The sequence below is a fragment of the Phycodurus eques genome, chromosome 22 (genome assembly GCF_024500275.1).
Source record: "Phycodurus eques isolate BA_2022a chromosome 22, UOR_Pequ_1.1, whole genome shotgun sequence".
Classification (NCBI taxonomy): Eukaryota; Metazoa; Chordata; class Actinopteri; order Syngnathiformes; family Syngnathidae; genus Phycodurus; species Phycodurus eques.
In genome coordinates, this window is record NC_084546.1 from 1,378,477 (window position 1) to 1,401,196 (window position 22,720).

A 22,720-nucleotide genomic window follows, 5' to 3' on the forward strand; every position below is an offset into this window, starting at 1 on the left:
CCTGTCTATATAAGACCTTACAGCTCACAGTGCATGTCAGAGCAAATGAATCATGAGGTCAAAGCAACTGCCTGTAGAGCTCAGAGACAGGATTGTGGCAAGGCAAAAATCTGGCCAAGGATACAAAAATAATTTGGCCTGCACTTAAGGTTCTTAAGAGCACAGTGGCCGCCATAATTGATCAGGGACGATCAGAACCCTTCCTAGAGCTGGCCGTCCAGCCAAACTGAGAAATCGGGGGAGAAGAGCCTTGGTGAGAGAGTTAAAGAAGAACCCAAAGATCACTGTGCCTGAGCTCCAGAGATGCAGTCGGGAGACGGGAGAAAGTTCTAGAAAGTCAACCATCACTGCAGCACTCCACCAGTCGGGGCTTTATGGGAGAGTGGCCCGACGGAAGCCTCTCCTCAGTGCAAGACACATACTGGACGACCCGCTCTACCTACTGAGCCAATCAGAATACGAGCGAGACATCAGTGTTCCACAACTTTAAAAGCAAACTGACTGGGCTTGTACAACACTATTTACTTATGCACAATGTGCAGGTCAAGCTTCAAAGTTTGCTTCCCATCTGGTTGCAAATATTGATCGCTGATGTGGATTTTAACCATTTGCGAAGGGTCCTCCACCAGAGAAGGACTGCTTGCAAGTAGGACGATCAGAGCGCAAAGACCATGAAGCGAAGGCTTCTTCTCCTCCTCATCCTCGCGCTCCTGGGTCTCCAACAGAGCCGCTGCTTTGAGTTTGTGATCGACGGAGAATGGGAGGACGAAGTGGTGAGTGAGCTTGAAGGAGGTCCTCATTTACAAGATGCTGTGATATCGCTTACAACATGTTTTCATAAACAACCAATCGTCAACCTTCTCTCATCAGTCAGATCTTCGGGATCATGGTGACAGACACAAGGTGTGAGATTCTTCTTTGGATTCAATGAAGGTGTATGGGTAACCGTTTTACAGGAGCTAAGTCTTCCACAGATATTTGTTGTGTTATTGTATCGAGGGAATAGGTGTTCGCCCAAAACAGCTTTGAAGGTCTTAAAGGTTTCTCAAGAACCATTAATCAAGAAACATCAATAACCTACAGTATGTCTATCTGTCCAATAAAAACTATGAATCATCGTAACTGCATGAGTTCAACAAAAAAAAATGTGCCAGATGAATAATTTGTGTGTTTTAGAGAGCGGTATTGACCAGCGAGGAGCAGGAAGACTTTGAGGTATGACCCTCCACTTGTTGTTTTAAGCTCTCACCACTGTGACAGAGTTCGACCTTATCTTGCAAAATCAATAACTTGCTGTTTGGGGACATTCCCGTGACTGATGGGTTATTGACCTGGTTCTGTACCAGTCCCATGATAGTTCGAGGGAATTCAGTTTGAGCTTTTTGATGCCGGTCTCAGACGTCATTCAAGTCAATGTAAAACCAGGGGGTATCAGGGAATCCATGACCGAAGGGCTACCATAACCTTCAACATTAGTCCTAGCATGATTTCGACCCCACCCCATGAAGTTCTCTTTCAAGGCAGAACAGCTTTCAAAGCTGGCATCTAAATCCCACTGTTCCCGCCAAGGCCATCCGTGGAGATGACATCACCGTCAAGAGCTACAAGGTGGAGAGCCGGATCACGTCGCGGTTCGCTCACACCACCGTCCGCAGCTCGGTGGTCAACTCAGGCTCCAAAGCCCAGACCATCGGCTTCAACGTGCAGATCCCCAAGCGAGCCTTCATCACCAACTTCACCATGTGAGAGCATACAGTAGATCGGCAATGCGTTGCCGGCATGCAGAGTTGATACTTGTTCCATTTTGTGCCGCAGGAATGTCAACGGCATCACATTCACAGGCTCAGTGAAGGAGAAGACTGTGGCCAGGAATCTGTACGCCCAGGCCCGAGCTAAAGGGAAGGCCGCTGGCATCGTCAGGTAGTCAACAAGATCTCTCTCGGATTCAACTCAAATGTATAACATAAGGAAGAGATGAGGAATGAAGGTCAGTTGAAGCAAATACAGTCTGGTGGAATGGTAAGGTTACAAGGAATAGAGGTAGAGAAGGTGCAGGAGTTCAAGTACTACTGTTCAGAGCAATGGACAGTATAGAAGAGAGGTGAATAGGGAGTACAGTAAGGATGGAACAGGTGAAGGAAAGTGTGAAGAGCACCAGCTAAAGTTAAAGGAAAGGAAAGGTTTATACGACGGTAGTGAGAGCAGCCATGTTGTTTGGTTTGGAGACAGTAGAAATGACAAGGAGACTGTAGACACACCTAGAGGTGGCAGAGTTGAAGATGCTGAGATTGTCTTTGGGAGTAACAAGGGTGGACAGGATTAGGAATGAGTTCATCAGAGGGATGGCTCAGAAAGGAAAGTTTGGAGACAGGGCTAGAGAGGCCATCGCTGGAAAGGCCAGATTGAGATGGTTTGGACATGAGCAGACAAGAGACAGTGGAAACATGGAGCCGCCAGTCGAGAGGCAAAGAGGAAGACAAAAGAGGAGATTTATGGATGTGGTGAGGGAGGACTTGCATATTGCTAGTATAAGACCAGAAGATGAGGATAATACACTGTGGCAACCCCTGAATAGAGAAGTCCAAAGGGACAAAGGTAGAACTTAAGGGATACTGGAATGTTTCCGCACAACAGGGCTAACTCTCAAGAAATGGAGACGTTTAAGACAGAGGTACACGTCCCCCCCGGAAGCAACATCGAGTTTGAGCTGCACTACCAGGAGATGATGCAGAGGAGGCTAGGATTCTACGAGCACTTGCTGCACCTGCAGCCTGGAAGACTGGTGCCTCAGTTCCAGGTGCGGACTTCATTAGAACCAGAGCAGCAACCAAAAAAGTCCTCTTACCATCCCAATGTCTGTCTTTAGGTGGATGTTTACATCTTTGAGCCAAAGGGAATCGCCATGCTGGAAACGTCAAACAGCCTCGGCGAGAAGTTTTCCAACCGGGTCACAGTGACGCAGTCCCCGGGGAAGGTAAGACTTACTTCACGTGAAATGTTTGTTTTGGAAACCTACACATTGGTTTATTTCGCCCCACACCCTCAGGGCCACGTGCTCTTCAAGCCAACCCTGCAGCAGCAGAGGAAGTGTGAAAAACTGCACCGAAAGTGCCATCGACGGAACCTTGAGCGTCAAATATGACGTGAAGCGGGACAGCAATGCCGGCGAGCTGCAGGTACCTAACACTCAACTGCTGCTCACACGCTGTCAAACCGCAACTGATCGAGACCAATCGGTCCCGCTAGGTCTCAGACGGGCACTTTGTCCACTTCTTCGCCCCATCCAACATGTCTCCGCTCCCCAAAAACATTGTGTTTGTCATCGACGTCAGTGGGTCCATGTGGGGGGTCAAGATGAAGCAGGTAAGTCGTTGTTAACATTTGTAGTTGTTCTGCAGGACTGACTTCCAATTTTCTCTTGCAGACAGTTGAGGCCATGCAAGCCATCTTGGATGACCTCACCATTGACGACCAGTTCAGCATCATCGACTTCAACCACAATGTGCGATGCTGGAGCGAAGACCTGGTCCCCGGATCCACCGTACAAATCGCAGACGCCAAGAAGTACATCCAGAACATCAAACCGGTTGGAGGTACCGTGAAACAAATAGGAATTTGGAAGCTGAGAACATTTTAGGTTGCTCATTATGACTAACTTTTGACCCCCAGGCACCAACATCAATGAAGCGCTGATGAAAGCAGTGCAGATCCTGGTGAGGGCATCCAATCAGGGCCTCATCGACCTTAGATCGGTCTCCATGATCATTCTGGTGTCGGACGGTGACCCCACAGTGGGTGAGTCTCATAACGGCCAATCGAATCCTATTCTTTGAGCATCTGGTTAATATGGATGATGGATGGTTGTGCAGGCGAGATCAAGCTGAGCACCATCCAGAAAAACGTGAAGAAGGTGATGAGGGAGGACTTCTCGCTGTTCTCTTTGGGCATTGGCTTCGACGTGGATTACGACTTCTTGGAGCGCATCGCCATGGACAACCGGGGCATCGCTCAGCGCATTTTCGCTAACCACGATGCAGCCGAGCAGCTACGCGTATGCCACCATTCGTAAAACGACCATTACAAATTTGAGCTTTTAAGATGCTACAAAAACATGCACAAGCAAAAGTTCATCCATCCATCCATTTTCCTCCGCTTATCCGAGCTCGCGTGGCGGGGGCAGCAGCCTCAGTAGGGAAGCCCAGACTTCACTCTCCTCAGTCACTTCCTCCAGCTCTTCCGAGGGGATCCCGAGGCGTTCCCAGGCCAGCCGAGAGACGTAGTCTCTCCAGCGTTTCCTGGGGCATCCCCGGGGTCTCCTCCCGGTGGGACGTGCCCGGAACACCTCACCAGGGAGGCATCCTAATCAGATGCCCGAGGCACCTCATCTGACGCCTCTCAATGAGTCTGAAGCGGCTGGGATGAGAATCAGCACCTCCAAATCTGAGACCATGGTCCTCAGTCGGAAAAGGGTGGAGTGCCCTCTCCGTGTCGGAGATGAGATCCTGGCCCAAGTGGAGGAGTTCAAATATCTTGGGGTCTTGTTCACGAGAAGCAAAAGTGAACTAAGCAAATACTTAGGGCCCCGCGACCGCTAGGAGCCCCCAAGAGTAATTAACGGTCAACAGAGTAGTATTTTATTTTTTTTTGCATTCGTATTGAGGTAGAAGAGGGTGAAATAAAAGAAAGTGAAATGTTTCGGATCTCTTCAGTTAACACTTTGCTGATATTTCCTGCAGATGTTCTACAGCCAGGTATCCAATCCGCTTCTGCGGAGGGTCACCGTCCAGTTTCCGGAGGACTCTGTGTCCGACGTCACACAGAACCAGTTCGACAAATACTTTGGCGGCTCCGAGCTGGTGGTGGCCGGCAAGGTGAAGCCGTCCGAGAGCGACACGTTGACTAGTTTCACCACCGCGTCGGGAGTGAGTGGCACACACACACACACACACACACACACACACATACACAAAAGCATAAGGGAATGGGGGTAATTACCGGTTCTCAGTCTTGTTGATTTCACCCTACAGGCCCTGCTGGACATCACCCTGGAGACAGAGGTGGACACTTCGGAACTGGACACAGAGCTGGCAAAGCAGCAGCACTCCTTCACGGGCTTCGCCAGGCAGTTGTGGGCCTACATCACCATCAAACAGTTGATGAGTGAGAGGTGAACCCCAACACCTACACAAAGTTGGACTACTGAACACTACATGGATAAAATCATTGAGACCCACCTCATGAATGGATCAAAGGCCTTCACTGTCCTTTGTTGTCCCTTCCACTTGCCAGGTCTTTGGCGCCAACCGCCGTCAAGAAGCGAAAGATCACCCAGCGCATTCTGGCGTTGGCCATGGAGCATCAGTTTGTCACTCCACTAACGGCTCTTCTGGTGGAGAGCGAGGACAGCAAGGAGAGGATGCTGGCTGACTCCCCGAAGGACCCCAAGCAAGGCTGCTGCTCAGGTGCCAGACAGAAGCCTCGCCGCCACCAGGAGTCATTTTGACTTGCCAGTAAACATAACGTCTGGGTGCAGGAAACTCAATGGGAGGCATTACGAGGACTTTGCCTCCAGTGAAGGTCGTTTATCAACCTCCGCCATGGGTCCAGATGACCACGGAGGCCCCACCCAGTCAAGTGGAAAAAGGCCCTGAGGAGTGGACGTTGCCAAAGCAGGTCAACTTAGGTACTGCAGAGCCACCAAATGTTCCCTTGTCTATCTGCAGTTCACGTCTTGTGAATTCATCAATTCACATATTTTGTTGGGGTAACCCATCATCCTCCTTTATATGCCGTTGTTGTGCTCTTTCTGACGTGCCCTACGACGTCACGAGATGGTGCCAAAGCCCTGTCTAATAGAAAAGTAGCCCAACTATCTTATAATCGCACTACAATACAAGATTATGTAAGGTGAAGGCATATACAGTATGTTTCACTCCAATTGAGTGAAATGGGATTACTTCACCTGGTGGTTTCTCACAGCACTGGTTGGGAATCACTGCAGGACTGTAACACACTAGTTCCACATTGCAGACTCACATACAGCTTCTCTCACCCAGTGGACAACGACCCTCACTTCATCGTGCACCTGCCCCAAAGCAACACGGACGTCTGCTTCAACATCGACTCCAAACCTGGTCACATCCTCAACTTGGTGACTGACAGAGGCACAGGTACGACACCAGCTTCACCAAGTAACCTGTCTCTTTCCGAAGTGTGACCTTGTGTTCGGCCCTGCAGGTGTGACGGTGAATGGACAATTAATCAGCAACAAAAAAGTGCAAAAAGGAAAGCAGAACACCTACTTTGGGGTCATCTCCGTCTACTACCAGCCTGATGGCGTCAGCGTCGCCGTCAGCACCGACCACATCGCCTTCACCGACGGCAAGAACAACCACACTTTCACCTGGGGCGCCACGGCGGACATCAGGCAAAACGGGTAAGCAGATGGCGCCCGGTAGATCGCGCCGAGTGATGTCATCACATTTTTTTCCTTTCAGCGTGAGGATCTCCATCGTGAAGGACTCGCAGGTCTCCATCACCATCAACCACAGCATCAAAGTGATGGTTCTGCTCCACCGCGTGTGGAAGAAACACCCGGTCAATGTGGACTTCCTGGGTCTCTACCTCCCCAATGACAACCAGTACTCGCCACTGGTCCACGGTCTCATAGGTACTCTCAAGTCTTCATCATAGAGGAAATTCATTTCGCTTTTCCTGCAGACTCTGAGCCACAAGATTAGTGGGAGGCATTGGAGATGCAGTGGTACCTTGGATTACGAGTGCCCCAATTTTGTTTTTCCAATTATGAGCCATCGATTGGTAGATATTTTGCTTTTGTGTTGTGAGCCAAAAGTTGTATTTTTGATACATCTTTTTCTTTTGGGGCACATCAATTACATCAAAACTCCCACTAAGAAAACAGACTATTTATTAGAATTATTTTCCATTGTTTTACATATGATAAGAAAGGAGCCCAGTGGAAGGCAATCACAGTCGATTATTCATGTTACTTTCGAGTTTTATTGATACATTTATTTCAAAAGGAATATTTTTTATTTATTGATATTGTTGAAGGTTTAAAATGTTTTATTAAAATGGGTTGTGTTTAAAGTCTGAATAATTTCCCTGTGATTTGCTTTTTCTTTTTATTGGAGGGGGGGAAAAAATAATAAAATCAGAAATCAGATTTTTGTGAAAGAAAAACGGATTTTATTTTAAGGCCATATCATCCATCCCTACTTCTGATGCTCCGCCGATCAAGTGAAGCGAGAGAAAAAAAGGGACGGTTGCTGAAGCATTTTCAGCTGTTTATTGACCGGGACAAACAAACAAAGAGAAAATGAAACCACTCGTAAAGAACATGGAGAAGCCGTTAACTGAACTAACCACGTGCTAATAAATGTGGTGGTGTTTTATTTAAAAAACAATTTTTTTAGGGGGGGGCAGGAACAGATGAATGGTATTTGAATCAATTACTTTCAAGCTTAAAAACGCAAGTCAAGGTACCAGTGTTAGCCAATTGGAAAACATTCTTTATAGACTGGAGACTTCAACATTGACTCATTTGAAGACATTAAAACACACAAGCGTTTGTTGTAGAGGTACTGAGGTTAACAACAAAGAAAATGTACAGAAATATGATTTATTGGGAATACAAAATGGTTAAATGTGTGTGTGTGTGTGTGTGTGTGTGTGTGTGTTTGGTCGCTTAGGTCAGTTCTCCCAAGAGCCCGAAGTAATCATTTACGACATCCACGACGGCGCCGATCCCCTAAAGAAGGAAGCCACCATGGAGGTGAAGGGCAACAAACTGCAAGTCACCAGGTAGCGCTTCACCCCTACCCCCAAGTTACAAGTTTTGTTTTTTGACGGTGGCATCTGCTGGCTGTGCTCGCCAGGGGCTGGCAGAAGGACTACAGGCAGGACAAGCGACGCGGCACCGACGTCAACTGCTGGTTCGTGCACAACAGCGGCAAAGGATTCATCGACGGCCACTACAGCGCCTACATTGTGCCCGACCCCGACAGCTTCCTCTAATTGAAATAGAGTCCTCAACAACAACAAAATAAAAAAAATTTAAAAAAGGCTTTCCCCCCACAGATGACATATTTGTGAGTTCCTTAATTCTATAGTCACAATAATGAAGTTGAATCTGTCATGTTGAATTTATTGAAAGCTAAATGTCATCTGTACAATTGGTTGGTTTGTCTTGTGTGTGACCAAAAAAAAAAAAAAAGTTGTGGCTCCAAGATGAGAAAATGTCTGATTTTTATACTAACTAACTCTGACATAGTAGAGTTCTTTAGAAAATGAGGAGGAGGGGGAAAAAAACGTTTGTTCAAGCCAGTTTGGAGAAGTCCTCATAGGCGACATCCACTCGCTTTCCTTTCTGTGGACCCTAAAGATGACATACTTTAGTTTCTTGGTCACCGTAGCAACAAACAGTACAATACACAACACAATCAACTATTTTTGGAGGGTAACATATAATTTTGTTTTATCAACATTGTACAGGGAAAGACAGCACCTAAAGGGGTGGAGCGAAACACAGTGCTGCATGTTTATTGGTGGACCGAGAATGGAAAATGAACAAAGGTTTTCTTCTTGTAATAAAGAGTCACATCTCCTCCACTGTTGCATACTATACGTTTTTTTATTGGCCCGCTACACCGAGTACCCGGGGAAATCCCACGCAAGCATTGGTGGGGGGAGATACGCAGGCCCATAAACAGACGTCAAAACAAGATGGACGTAAAGGCACTTACGGAATCGAGCGTGAGCGACGCGCAGAAGTTCTTCTCGTTGATGCCCTCCAGCACGGCCTCGGTGTTGCGGAAGTTTCCATTCACGATCATCACACGTTTTCCTGCGGGGAGATTGGATAATTGTCAGGTTTCTTACACATATCACTCATTTCCTGGTTGTAACTGTGAAGACATTGTGTGGAAATGTCGACGCGTGCCTGGAGCCGGTATCACCGTCTCCACATGGTTCTGGTCCAGCTTGAGTTTGTCCCCGGAGTCGATCATCTTAACCACCGCCGAGAATTTCTCTCGCACCTCCTGCGGCGCAAACAGCCATCAAAATGTGCGCGTGAAGCTGTTTGCTTATGTATATTACGGGTACGGTTACCATGACGACGGCCTTCTTCTTGTGGTACTTGTCGCCAAGCCTCTTGGTGACCACCTTGACCACGATGTTGGGCTGCAGCCAATCGTCGGTCTTGACCGGCTGCTGTTGTTTCTTCCTCTCCTCCATCTGAACGACAACACACTGTCAGCGAGGACTCCCACGCACGCACGCGGTCGGACTTTAACAGTCATGCAAGCCTCTACCTCAATGATCTGCTCCAGGGCGGACTTCTGCTTCTTGTTCCGCGAGTTGGAAGCGGAGGACGGCTCTTTCCTCTTTGCTGACGATGCCTTCGCCAGAGCGCTGGGGGACAGCAGAGAGCTACGAGGAGGACAATGTTGTCATTAGACTTTAAACTGATTGGAGTTCAGGAGCCACAAAGAGTCAAGTGGAACAAACCAGTAAAATCGTAGCATAATTGTTTGAAGTAACAATACGGTGGGGATTTCCCCTTTGTTTTAATGCAAAGAAGTACAAGTACATGATGAAAAGTGTTACGGTTTGGCCACACTGTATATTTATCAATCAGGCTTGAGTTTGTTTGGCCTGTATGCAAAATGTTTCCACATCTCACGCCGTGCCTCTTTTTACTTAACGAGCTGCGGATGTGCATGAAGAGTTAAGGCCACTTTTTTCTCCCTCCGAACAAACAGTCTAAAAAGTGACGCGTTGAAGAGACACACCCACTACAGAAAGCATAGTGGCTGACTGCCCTTTAAAAATGAAGAACATAAAAAATTATTTTCAGCTGACACCCATCAGATGAATAGTACGCGATTGGCTACGATTTCCAATCCTGCGATTGGATCGGGACGACTTTAGGCACAAAACTAAGTCATGGATATTCGGAACTGAAAAATATAGAACTCCACTTTAAAATTAAATCACCTTGTCGAGATCTTGGAATCATTTTAACTCTACGTGTGCATAATAATTCTCACAACCTAAATTGACTGCTGAACTAAAGTGAGAACCATTTTAAATATATATGAAAGAAATCAATCACTGCAAATGCATTTTATATTTCTAGATGCAATTTTATACATTTAACATACATTAAGATACAGAAATGTTATGTCATTTGGCCCACAGGTCATATGTTTGACACCCGTGTGCAGACTGCAGTGCGTCTTTAAAACACTTGGGGGAGGTAACTAAATGACCACAAATTACAAATTATTTTCATCCTAGGGTCACTCCACAAGTAGTATTTTTTTGGGGGAGAGTAAACATCTAACTAACTAACTAACTAACAACGAGATTAGCAGTTTGCACTACAGTACCTTGATGTGGAAGGACCAGCCAGTGATGTACCAGCGCCCAAGTTGAAAGCAACTGCAACAGATGGAAATCCAGTGAAGTGCAATCAGGACGTAATGTTCACCCAGTGTGTGAAATTCACCTTTTTCCTCTTCATTCTCTCGCTTCAGCTCGGTGTAAACTGGATCTTCCTAGAGAATGAAAAAAAACGACAGATGAGTGGTGATGTTCCCCACGCGCCCGTCAACATCATGGCTAGCTTTGCTGGGACTCACCCCCTCCTCCTTGTCGCCACGGCCTCTTCGGACCTGCTCCTCGATGAACTTGGCGCTACGCTCCTCGTCGTCCAGCTCGTGCTTCTTCCTCCTTGCCAGCTCCTCCTGGCGGCGGATGGTCTCGGGGTCGCGGTCGATGTACTGGATGTACCAGCCTTTCGGCGTCTCGTCCACCTTGCAGAGACCTGACGAGATACGGTCATTCGTGGACGATATTCCCATCTGACACATTTATAATAATAGATCGCCAACCTTGGCGTCCCAGCCACTTGGTGAAGTCGGTGAGCGTCTCCCAGCGCGTGGCGTTCATGTGGATGTGTTCGCGGTCACTGATGTACTCGTTGTAAATGATGTTGTTGTGCACACGCTTGGTCCCTGCACAAACACAGACGTGAATTTATACAGTAAGCTTCATGCTTTTGTGAAAAACTGAACAAAACAAATAATTAGGGATGTCCTGATCACACTTTTTTGCACCAGAGTCACTTGATTTTGAGGATCTGTCGATGCAGAGTCCTGATCTGATACCTTGGTAATTCATTAGGAAAAAAATAGCACATCCAAACTGTTTGAACTGTCTTGATTTTATTTATTTTTTCATTAATTTGAATAAAAGTATCCCAAAATGATACCTTTTTATATGGCTGTAAATCCAGTGCAGCAGTGACTTAAACAAATAAAAAAAAATTCCGAGCATATCAGTGATGCAGCACAAAATAACGATGCAAACAAATAATTACATTTAAATATCCTGTCCTAAACTTCAAAACATCTAAATAATAAAATGCAGTCGGTCAATGAATCAATTTCACTCAATCTATCATTGTCCAATAAAAACTAGAGTGCTTAACTCCATTTCTAAGAGGTAACAGGATTATTTTGTCACTTTGTGGCATTTAAAAATTATGAAAATGTAAACATTTGATCATTTTCACCCAATACCGATCAGCTAAAAATGATCTGTTCAACTCCAATTTCCGATCACTTGATCGGATCGGGACAAACTTACGAACAATTTCAAATATTAGGATTGTGTGTTGGCTCAACTCACCAAAACGTCGCCGCAGCAGCTCCAAAAAGCCACTCTTGAACTCACTGTGCAGGGAAACAACAACAGGAAATGAAAACATGTTTGGAAATGATGTCGCTGAGCTGAAATTCTAATAAAAATCATATTTCATTCAATCGAAAATGCCAAATGGCCAACGCATTTCGTTCCTTGTAAAACCGCATTGCAAATAAGCGGTAATAGGAAGACTTTGGTTACACAATAGCAAAGTATACTGCAAGAATATTCGGTGTTGAACGTGGTGATGGATGAACTTACTTGGAGAAAAAGTCCATAAATCTGTGCGGGCACTCCGAGGCCAGCAGCAGCTGCCTCTGGTGGGACTCGGACATGCAGTGACACTTGAAGCCATTCTGAATGCACGTCAACGAGATAAATACATAAAGTGTAGGAAAACAGACTTTTAACGAAGCGAAAATGACCATTTTGCACAGCAGCTCGCATCTAGTGGGGGAACAACTTACCTCATCTCGGCATTGTTTTTGACACATTTGACAATACCATCTAAGTTTCTGGAGACCTTTGGATTTTATCCGGTTGCTTATTGCCTTGGGTGACAGGAAATCAGCTTTCCCCATTTTGGCCTGTTTAAACTCTTAAAATTGAAGAGATTTGAAGAAGAAGTTTGAACAGTTACAGCCAGCGGAAACCAAACGTAAACACGATTGACCGAGCGACTTCCGGAGAAGCGCGTCATAACGTCGCGAGAATATGGCCAAATCTCACGGAAGCTTGTATACGGTGTATTTTTTATTTTTTATTTTTTTAATATATATATAAAAAGACTCATAATATAACTTCGTATTTCGATTTTTTTTGGAACATATTTTCTTTTTTTATAATTATTATTTTAGGTTCACCAAGCACGGTTACTCTGGTCCACACTATAACACGGTAGGTTGCGGTACACTACCATTCGCAGAACAACACGAAGATGAAAAATACTCCGAAGAAGAAAACCTGCGCTCCAGGTAATGTTTTTAAACGGTATGGTACGTAATGCTCTGTCTGTGCCTTTAATGACAAATACTATAAGGCTATTGACGGCATTTGTGTTCTTTGTTAATGCTACACGATATATTGTTCCAAAACTAGTTAGCCTGCTTGCTAATACGTCCACACAATCAACTCAGGTGTGAAGTGGAAGTGATACAAGAGACTGGTTGACTTGAAATGTGTTTTGTGTGCTTTGACAGACATCAGGAAGGTGTCCTCAATGGAAGAGTTGTGACTCTTCGACCTACCTGCACATCCCACAGACATGCCTTCACCGAGGTTTCATTGAAACAGGTATCACAACAACATTTCTGCATGTGTGCACTCCACAGTCTCTTGTCAGTGGATGTGTCTCATTGACTTGGTTATTTACAACCATTTTCCACACTCCTTGTGTCTTTTCGGCTGGATTTACACTGCATGCCTCAAATGACAATTGTAAAAGCGTAAAGATAAATAAAACATGGAATTGTTTATCTTCGGATCATAATTGGAACTCTTCCAAAATGTGGATAAAAATAAGATACCGGTAGAGCTGGGCGATATATGTCGCGAGGGATCATCGGAAAATGTCTATCGTGCCATTTGTCTTCTGTCGTTTCTATCGTCATTCTTACAATTTTCAAGCAAATATTTCCACAATGTATGCTGTAGGTCTGAAACGAGTCCTTAATTCGAGCACCTTGATTTAAAAAAAAAAAATAAATAATTTTTAAAAATGCTGACGAGAACCCTTTTTTTTTTTTCTTTTCCCTTTGTCGCCAGCGCGCAAATCAAATTAAATATTGCTGAAATTAGTCGCCGAAGTTTCTAGAAGGTGTTGCAGCCATCGGTCTAGAGAAAGCTAACGTTGACAAGCACAACCGCGCAGAGGCACACAAGAAGCAGTACATTTGGATATGAATCCTGCAATTCGGCATGATCAGAAATCTACATAACTACTATTGGATGGGCGTTGAGCCATGCCCGAAAAGTGAGAAGGATCGGTATGTAAATTCAATCGGTGGGGTGTTGTATAATGGCGCTCATATTCGATGTTTCGCACGAGGCGGCTGGATATATGACGCCATCAGGGTGCGTATAGTCCCGAAGATAGCCAGTCGATTAGCTCCAAGGTGTTCTATTCATTTTCTTACTTCAGGGGAGATAACCGCCAAAGTCAGGAGTAGTGTCCCCTGAATAGAAAGACAAACTTTAAATCTGTACATTTAATAATAAAACAGTGGGGATTTCAAACAGCACTGGATCCTAGATTGCTGTTGCACTTAATAAAATGTATTTGTTTCAAGTTAATTTATTTAAAAAACATGTAATCCGAATTATAATTAATGAAGAAATCCATGACATTTGAATTTAGTGAAACCATGATCGCTAATATTCATTGGGCTTGTTTCCAGTAGTTTTCTATTTATTTGCAATGTGGAGGCTTTTCATTTTAGTGAAGCCATTAGAAATGGTAAGCATAATAAATAAATACTAGTAACCAGAGAAAACAAAAAAAAAATTATTGACATGGTCAGCAAACATTACAGTGGTTGATTTATCCAATTTCTATCCCCCTTTATATACATTTAGGGAAGAAGAGCATACAATTAGAGAGTGAGTGATTTAGTAACGAGTGAAAAAAAATAGCTTAAAAGTTGCATAGCTGCAGCCTTGATTTCAGGAATACTGGATACATTTTCATTTGTGCATTGCTGCCGAAAATGTTCGGTCTGTATGTGCGTATATATTTTATATGTGCCCAAGGGGCGACTTTCATGAGTCAAAGGTTAAGGATACATTTTGGTGTGTAGCTTGATTCCTTAATATTTTTTTTTCTTTTGTAGCTTGAATAGTTAAGTTAATCGGTCAGAGTAAAATGAGAAATTGAACTGCATAAATTTCACTTATAAAAAGGTGGGAAAATGTGGGCGTTGTACAACTTTTGACCAGTAGTGTATATTTTGTCATGGCGGCCCGTTGGCCGTAATAATCGAGTGGCTCAGTCTCCCGGTGACAAATTCCTGATGTGTTTTCAACATGACCAATACAGATGATTCTGATTCTGATGAATGTCATATTATTGTCACTATGAGGACTTTGAAGCCATTGTTGACCTATTGATGGATATAAAGGGGTTGTAGTTGAGTTGGTAATTGGTAACGCCGCTTGGCTCACACAGGAAGCATGGTATGACTCGTGGGCAAAAAAAAAAAAAAAAAAACACTTCCTCAAAAATATAACACTTAATTCTTGAAATATAACTAATCACGAAAATAATTGTTAACTGAATTCTGACAATTTGAATGTAAAAAGTGTTAAAAGTTTTTGGTGTGCAGAAGAATGTTGGTGACCGCCGCTGCTGCTGTTTCCACGACAGGATTTCGGTGAGGTTTCGGGCCCAAAGACGCAGCCGACAGACGCAGGCGGACGGGACGGCGACCTGCTTTTGGACACGTGAGTACGCGGCGATGGTGCGTGCTCGAGGAGCTCACGTGTGATGTGACCGAGGCGGACGTGAGCGCCGCACCCATCTGACATCTCGCTCGAGCTCGACTGCACAGCAACGACACTTTGGACATCTTTTTAAATGGCTTTGATGTGGGTGAATATTTAATTTCCTTCCAGAGATTGGGGGGGGGTTCGAATTGAAATTATTTCCAGATTTTTTATTTTTTTTTGGGGGGGGGGGGGGGGATTTCCTTTCAGAATGTATTTGTTAAGGGGGAGGGCCAGACATTTTCTGTGTCCTTCCAGAGATGGGTGGGGGGGCCAAATGGTTAGTTTCTGTTTCCCTCCAGAGATTGGGTGGGGGGGGGGGGGGGATATTTAGTTTCCTTCCAGAGATTGGGAGGGGGGGTCCAAATTGAAATTATTTCCAGATTGTTTTTTTTTTTTTTTTTGGGGGGGGGGGGATTTCCTTTCAGAATGTATTTGTTAAGGGGAAGGGCCAGACAGGCAGTTTTGTCAGCCTCCGCAAGTTCACCACTCCTCTGAGTTTGCACCATTTCAATCTAGTCGTTGGACTTGAACGACTTGACACGTGTTGGCGTGTTTCAGTGTTGGGAACCTTTTGAGCAGTGGAAAGGTACAGTCTGCAGACTTGAATTTGAAAGTGGACAAAAAGAGTGAAAGCAACACAAGCTACAAGTGCCACACAGTTTTTCCACGACAGAGTTGGGAAGAACACTCTGAATAATATTTCGTTTCCATTTTGGAGATGATAAGCAGTGTTAAAAAAACCATCTTAGAAAAGCATTTGTCATATCATAACTGACTTGACTCAAACATTTTTAATCATTTTCAAAGTTATTATAGATTCACTTCTACTGGGCTTTCAAATGCTGCAAAAACAAGCTGACGTCATTTTGGCAAACTTGAGCTTTTGGATGGATCTTGACTTCATGCACTGCCAGCACGTGTCTGGAGCTTTTCCGTTTCCCTCTTTCAACTGCGGCTCCCGTTTACCTGTTCTCAGGAGGCGCAGCAGCTTCTGCACACAGGTGACATCGTCGGTTCTCTGCTCTGTAAAGACTGGACTTGGAAGGTGATTTCAAAAATAGTTTTCAAAATGCCTCAAAGGGAGTCCAAAGATACTATTGTATTGAATAAATAGCATGTATTTTGGAGGAAAGTTATTTTAAAAGTCATGTATTTTGAAACAACTTGGTCCACATCGATTTCATTTCCAAAAACGTCTGTGTTGATTATCAGCAAAGGTTGAAGCAAGGCAACTCATAAAGCAACAATAATAATAATAAAACATCAAATAATAAAACAAAAATGATCAAAAAAATTAAAACTGTCTTTCAGTAAGGTCTTGAAATACATAAATTGATCGTGAAACAAGATTATTCAATAGGTTCAACATAATTGAGTATTATAGTCTGTCATTTTATTGATGAAAGGACAGTTTAATGAGTTATTGCACACTTAAATAAATTTACATTGTAATGCAAAGAGCCACAGGGGGGGAAAAAAAATTGCACTACGAGATTTAAAGTCCTAATCTTAGGAGAAAAAAGTCATATATTTTCAAGATAAGTTGTATATTGTGCAGAGAAAAAAAATCATATTGTTTTGACAAAAGTTGTATATTTTTGAAATAGAAATATATTCAAAATAAATCTTATATTTTTGAAAGCGAAAATATATAAATGTATTCTTGTAATATTGCAACTAATCACCCAAAGAAATTCGACTCTATTTATGCAATATTACAACGTTAATATTAAAAAAAAAAGTATCACGTGTGTGCAAAAGAATGTTACTCACTGCTTTTGCTTTTGTGCGCACGACAGGATCGGGGAGGTTTCGGGCCGACGGCCGACAGACTTCTGGGAAAGGCGGACGGGACGCCGACCTGCATTTGGACACGTGTGAGTAGTGCGATGTTGTGTGCTTATGGCAAGCCTTCTTAACATTGAAGAGCTGGGCTGGATATGTGTTGAAGACCTCGCTCATTCAGTTTTGCCTCATCAAAACTAAATTCCAGATATCTGCGACGTCATTTCGCCGAGGACACGTGACGTCACTTTTGCCATTCGTGTGCACGGGGTTCGTCATTACAGAAATCTACACTTCCGTTGCCGATATTTGTAATTCACGAGCGGATGTTGGCTGCTGAATTATAAATATCTGAAATGACGAACCCCGTCACATCAATGGCAAAAGTGACATCATTTGTCTGAGGCGAAATGACGCTGCAGATATCTGGAAATCAGTTTTGACGAGGCAAAACTGCATGAAAGAAATCTGTCGTTTGTGATGAGTCCGAAGGACGATGTTGATATCTACAATGTTCATTCCACATAGTCAAACTTAGTTTTTCAAAGTTGAAGAGGCTTGCCATAGTGTGCTCGAGGCGATGTGTGATGTCACATGACACCACAAGGGGGCGTGAGTGCGCCCACCCATCTCTCTCGCTGTCTCTGAATTTTAACTTGAACCAACACACACAGACAGCAAGAATGTTTTTTTCAATAACAGTGATGTGGACCACGTTAGTTGGAAAAAAGAAAATATTTTAAATACATTATTACTTTAAAAAATACGTTTTTGTTCAAAAATAGATATTTTTTAAAATAACTAAATCCACATCAATGTCATTTAAAAACACGTCCATAAATGTGCCATGTTTTGTTTTAAATGATATTGATGTGGACTAAGTTATGAAAAAAAAAATATATATATATATGTTTGAATAATTGTAAAATAATAAAAAATATATATTTTAAATGACTTGGTCCACATCAATGTGATGTAAAAATGTGTCACATTTCCGGACATGTTTTGAAATGACGACGTATACAAAGTGATTAAAAAAAAAAAATTTTCAATAAAATACTTTTGAAAAGAACGTACCTTTGTGCTCATCTTTGGGTTTTATCGGAGAGAGAGATGTCAGACGGGTTTGTGCGCTCACATCCGCCTCGGTGCCGTCACACTCGAGCTCGGCGAGCGCTCGACACTTCGGCCGCTTCCGTGTTAACGTGTGCAACTTGAATTCGTCCCGCACGAACGTTCATTGCTAAAATGTCATCACGGCTTTGCTGCCCAATAAATTGTTCAACTTGAGTCATGGTGTTTTCTTGCCAAGTCTGCCCTTACCTCATTTGGAGCCTTTCGTGCATCGTGGTCGCCGCATGGACGGCTCTTCAACAGCTGCTTTGAGTCTTGAGGTGAGAGTTGCGCAGCAGTCATTACAGTGAACGCGAGTGTATCATTGTTCCTCTCTGTCTCCACATGACGCAAAACGACAGGACTTTGAAAAGTCTTGTAGCTTTGCTCATGTGGAGATAGAGGGCAACTGTAATAAACTTGGCGTTCACTGTCGTGACTGATGTGCAACTTAGACCTCAAGACTCCACAACAGCTTTTGAAAAGCCGTCTTCAGATCCACCAATCACAGCGCTTCAACCCTCTGAGCCCAACCAATCAGATCGACCTCATTTACATAACCACGCCCACTTTTGCGCCTTTCTCGCAGTCTCGGCCAATCGGAATGCTTCAAATGTGCGTAGCCACGCCCACTTTTGGACCAATCACAGCCTTGGATTCGCATTGCCTCAGCCAATCACAAAGCAGTATTCCAGCCCTTGCCCTGCTCATTTTCCCTGAAAAATTTTTCAGGGGGTGCGGGAAAAAAAATAATCCTGGGGGGGGGGAAATCCCAGGGAAAAAAAAAAAAAAAAAAAAAAATCCAGAAAAATAAAAAAAATAAAAAACCCGAAAAAATTTTGAAAAATAATTTAAAAAAATATTTTTAGAATTTGTTTTTGTTTTTTAAGTAAAGAAACCAAGGTTTTTTTGTGATGTGTGTTTGAAGAATGAGAAGAGTTTAAGTGTTGTAATCAGCTTTTATTTTTTTGCAGAGTAGATGCTTAAGCAACAGACATGAAATCACAAAGGAAACCAAGTTGAAGTCTGATGACATCAGCAACCGTCTCCTCATCGCTGCGTGGTCGGCCAGTGTGACGAGAGCGTGGACTGGTGTGCGCACCTAAGACAACAAGACATCCGTGAGTCAAAAGTTAAGTCAACCGGTTGTGCAGCAAATGATCTTTGACACGAAACCTACCAGCGAGGAAGACAGGCGACTTGTTTTCTGGGCCTTAGAGCACTCGCACAGCTGCGTATTCCTCAGCAACTCTGGAAGGGGGGGGGGAAAACTGGATCCAAGAAGACCCAATTGTGGAATGAAGACATTGCAAAGGGCGTACCGTCCAGGGGTCAAGGTCTCCCACTTCTCAGGCTGTTCCAAAATTTGGCTTCAGCACTTTGTGGATGAGAGGAAGCATCAAGAAAAACATTTGTCTGCAGCTCCGCTCCGTACCGTGAATGCAGCATTTCACCTTGTAGGACTGATGGCTCCATCTGCACGACCACCTGAATGACAAAGAACATGCAAGTGGACACAGACTCAAGTTCCGTAACCTTCGGCAGAAGCTGTTTGAGCGTGACGACATGAGGAATCGTCTGAGTTTCAAACTGAAGACCTGAACACAACAAGAGATGAACAGGGAACCAGTCAAGCTGCTGTTTAATAAATTCATTAGCAAGGCATCAACCAAGATGAAGGCAGCGTTGAGGACCTTCTGCACGTTCATGTCGAACTCGTCTCTTTGCCCAGCAGGTCGAGGATCTTGCTGGCTGAGTTCCCGATGGCACTTGGAGTGGAAGCTGACCTGCATGTGGAGTCAAAGGAAAAAGCAGGCGATGGCACTTCAAACTTAAATTTGCTGAGCTTGTTTTGTAGCTTACGTCACCTCAACATGTTGGACAGAAAGTTGACCATGACGCCATGTTTCCACCACCTACAACAACAAGAAACCAAGTATTTGGATTCATCAAGTCTGTCTTAGCAAAAGGTTCCAACCTTGACTGAAATTTACTTCTGGAGATGATCAGGTTCTCAAGGGATCCTTCAGCGCCACCTGGTGGACGTGAGCATGAAGAACATGCAAGTGTCCAGGACCAAGAAGTTAAAGAACTTGAGGGTCTTTGTTGCAGCGTATCTGCATACAACTGCAGAAGAGAAAGTTGTTAAACTGCTGAATTTCTCATGTCAGCTATTTTGTTTTTTTATTTTAAATACCACCATAATGTTCCTCAGCTCCCAATGACTTAAAACAAGAGGCTGTTGTGACTGCAGACAAAAGACAAGCAAGGACCTTGGTGGAAAATCATCTCAGGTAGACAGGAACCTTCTGCTTGTAACAAGTACTGGGACAAGAACCGTCTTTGTATCAAAGACTGAAGCCTTCAGAATGGACTGGTGGCACAGAGACTTCTCCGGGAGTCCTGAACACAACAAGAGATGAACGAGGGACCAGCCAAGCTGCTATTTAGTAAGTTTATTTGCATGTGTCAACATTCAAGATGAAGGCAGCGTTGTTGACCTTCTCCACAGTCATGTCGAACTAGTCTCTTTGCCCAGCAGGTCCAGGATTTTGGTGGCAGAGTCCCCGATGGCACTTGGACTGGAAGCCGACCTGAATGTGGAGTCAAAAAGAAAAAGCAGGTGAGGGGTCTTCAAACTTAAATTTGCTGAGCTTATTTGTAGTTGACTTCACCTCTCAACATGTTGGACAGAAGTTGATCATGATGCAATGTTTCTACCACCAACAAGGCTAAGGACTTGGATTCATCAAGTCTGTCTTTGCAGAAAGTCAACCTTGAAGCAAATCCACGATCAGGTTCTCCAGCGCCACCTGGTGGACGAGCAGTTAGACTGTAACGCCACTGCTGCGACAAGAACAGTCTTCGTATCAAACGGCTTCTGAGAACCCCACGGTGGACTGGTGGCGCAGAGACCTCTCCAGGAGATCTGAAAACACCGTGGGGAGAAAAAGCAGGTGAGGGCACGTCATACTTACATTTGCTGTATTTATTTGTAGCGCAATGTCACCTCAACATGTTGGACAGGAAGTTGATCGTGACGCCATGTTTCCACCACCTGGAACAACAAACAATTCATTAAGTCTGTCTTTCCAACAGGTCCAAGCTTGGAGATCTACTTCACCTTTAGATTTAACACAACTGCACAAGAACCATCTTCGCATTGAACAACTGAAGCCTTCACAGTGGACTGGTGGCGCAGAGACTTCTCCGGGAGACCTGAACACAACAAGAGATGAACGAGGGACCAGCCAAGCTCCGATTTAGTAACTTTATTTGCATGTCAACATTCAAGATTAAGGCAGCGTTGTTGACCTGCACATTCATGTGAAACTCTTCTTTACCCAGCAGGTGCAGGATCTTGGTGGCAGAGTCCCCGATGGCACTTGGACTGGAAGCCGACCTGCATGTGGAGTCAAAAAGAAAAAGCAGGTGAGGGCACGTCATACTTAAATTTGCTGTATTTATTTGTAGCGCAATGTCACCTCAACATGTTGGACAGGAAGTTGATCGTGACGCCATGTTTCCACCACCTGGAACAACAAACAATTCATTAAGTCTGTCTTTCCAACAGGTCCAAGCTTGGAGATCTACTTCACCTTTAGCTTTAACACAACTGCACAAGAACCATCTTCGCATTGAACAACTGAAGCCTTCACAGTGGACTGGTGGCGCAGAGACTTCTCCGGGAGACCTGAACACAACAAGAGATGAACGAGGGACCAGCCAAGCTCCGATTTAGTAAGTTTATTTGCATGTCAACATTCAAGATTAAGGCAGCGTTGTTGACCTGCACATTCATGTGAAACTCTTCTCTTTACCCAGCAAGTGCAGGATCTTGGTGGCAGAGTCCCCCATGGCACTTGGACTGGAAGCCGACCTGCATGTGGAGTCAAAAAGAAAAAGCAGGTGAGGGCACGTCATACTTACATTTGCTGTATTTATTTGTAGCGCAATGTCACCTCAACATGTTGGACAGGAAGTTGATCGTGACGCCATGTTTCCACCACCTGGAACAACAAACAATTCATTAAGTCTGTCTTTTCAACAGGTCCCAAGCTTCGAGATCTACTTCACCAGTTGATCCATGATCGCTAGGGATCCTTCAGCACCACCTGGTGGACGTGAGCAGCAAGAACATGCAAGTGTCCAGGCCCAAGAAGGTAAAGAACTTTATAAGGTTCTGGCTGCAGCACATCTCAGAGTGCAACTTTGGGGGAACTGCAGAAGAGAGACAAATTTCTTGTCAGCCATTTTGTTTTTTAATACCACCATCTTGTTCCTCAGTTCTCCATGATGTGAAACAAGGCTGTCGTGACTGTGGACAAAAGAAAAACGAACGAGGGACCAGTTGAGTCGCTTTTTAACAAGTTTATTAGCATGTGTCAACATTGAAGAGCTTCTGCAGGTTTATATAGAACTTCTCTTTGCCCAGCAGGTGCAGGATCTTGGTGGCAGAGTCTCTGATTGCACTTGGACTGGAAGCAGACTTGCATGTGGAGTCAAAAAGAAAAAGCTGGTGAGGGCTCTTCTAAGGAAAATTAGCAGTTTTTGTTTGTAGCTTATGTTACATCTCAGCATGTTGGACAGGAAGTTTAGCATGACT

The 22,720-nt window shown here is 44.2% G+C and overlaps 2 protein-coding genes and 2 long non-coding RNA genes across 7 annotated transcripts; 2 read left to right on the forward strand and 2 right to left on the reverse strand.

Annotated features, from left to right (window-relative positions):
• The first annotated feature begins 671 nt into the window (after nt 1–671).
• itih2 (inter-alpha-trypsin inhibitor heavy chain 2) lies at nt 672–8,046 on the forward strand. The gene is given in 22 exon segments (XM_061667548.1): nt 672–773; nt 871–903; nt 1,177–1,215; nt 1,570–1,742; nt 1,816–1,920; nt 2,635–2,797; nt 2,867–2,974; nt 3,047–3,094; nt 3,096–3,176; nt 3,247–3,363; nt 3,425–3,593; nt 3,670–3,795; nt 3,870–4,051; nt 4,737–4,922; nt 5,028–5,167; nt 5,290–5,462; nt 5,534–5,683; nt 6,057–6,170; nt 6,238–6,436; nt 6,498–6,670; nt 7,713–7,824; nt 7,899–8,046. Coding segments are annotated over 22 exon segments (2,841 nt in total).
• kin (Kin17 DNA and RNA binding protein) lies at nt 7,291–12,411 on the reverse strand. 2 transcript variants are annotated; one of them, XM_061667550.1, is made up of 12 exons: nt 12,201–12,411; nt 11,995–12,089; nt 11,719–11,762; nt 10,920–11,042; nt 10,668–10,852; nt 10,535–10,583; nt 10,416–10,467; nt 9,336–9,453; nt 9,133–9,258; nt 8,963–9,062; nt 8,766–8,866; nt 7,291–8,389 (listed from the first exon to the last, which is right to left on the reverse strand). In XM_061667550.1, exons 1-12 carry the CDS (start codon nt 12,312–12,314, stop codon nt 8,339–8,341), a joined length of 1,158 nt encoding a protein of 385 aa, XP_061523534.1. In that variant the 5' UTR covers nt 12,315–12,411; the 3' UTR covers nt 7,291–8,338. The 2 variants fall into 2 exon arrangements, with proteins under 2 accessions (XP_061523534.1, XP_061523533.1); XM_061667549.1 differs by having other exon boundaries at nt 7,291–8,398.
• A 528-nt stretch (nt 12,412–12,939) lies between these two features.
• LOC133397224 (uncharacterized) lies at nt 12,940–17,226 on the forward strand. The gene is made up of 4 exons (XR_009767580.1): nt 12,940–13,026; nt 15,095–15,171; nt 16,193–16,261; nt 17,016–17,226. It is a non-coding gene; the product is annotated as an uncharacterized LOC133397224 (long non-coding RNA).
• Nucleotides 17,227–19,103: 1,877 nt separating this feature from the next.
• On the reverse strand, nt 19,104–21,045 carry LOC133397413 (uncharacterized). 3 transcript variants are annotated; one of them, XR_009767611.1, is made up of 7 exons: nt 20,790–21,045; nt 20,616–20,708; nt 20,109–20,517; nt 19,983–20,030; nt 19,569–19,901; nt 19,295–19,492; nt 19,104–19,216 (listed from the first exon to the last, which is right to left on the reverse strand). It is a non-coding gene; the product is annotated as an uncharacterized LOC133397413 (long non-coding RNA). The 3 variants fall into 3 exon arrangements; XR_009767612.1 differs by having other exon boundaries at nt 19,569–20,241; nt 20,315–20,517; XR_009767610.1 differs by having other exon boundaries at nt 19,569–20,517.
• Between the last annotated feature and the right edge of the window lie 1,675 nt (nt 21,046–22,720).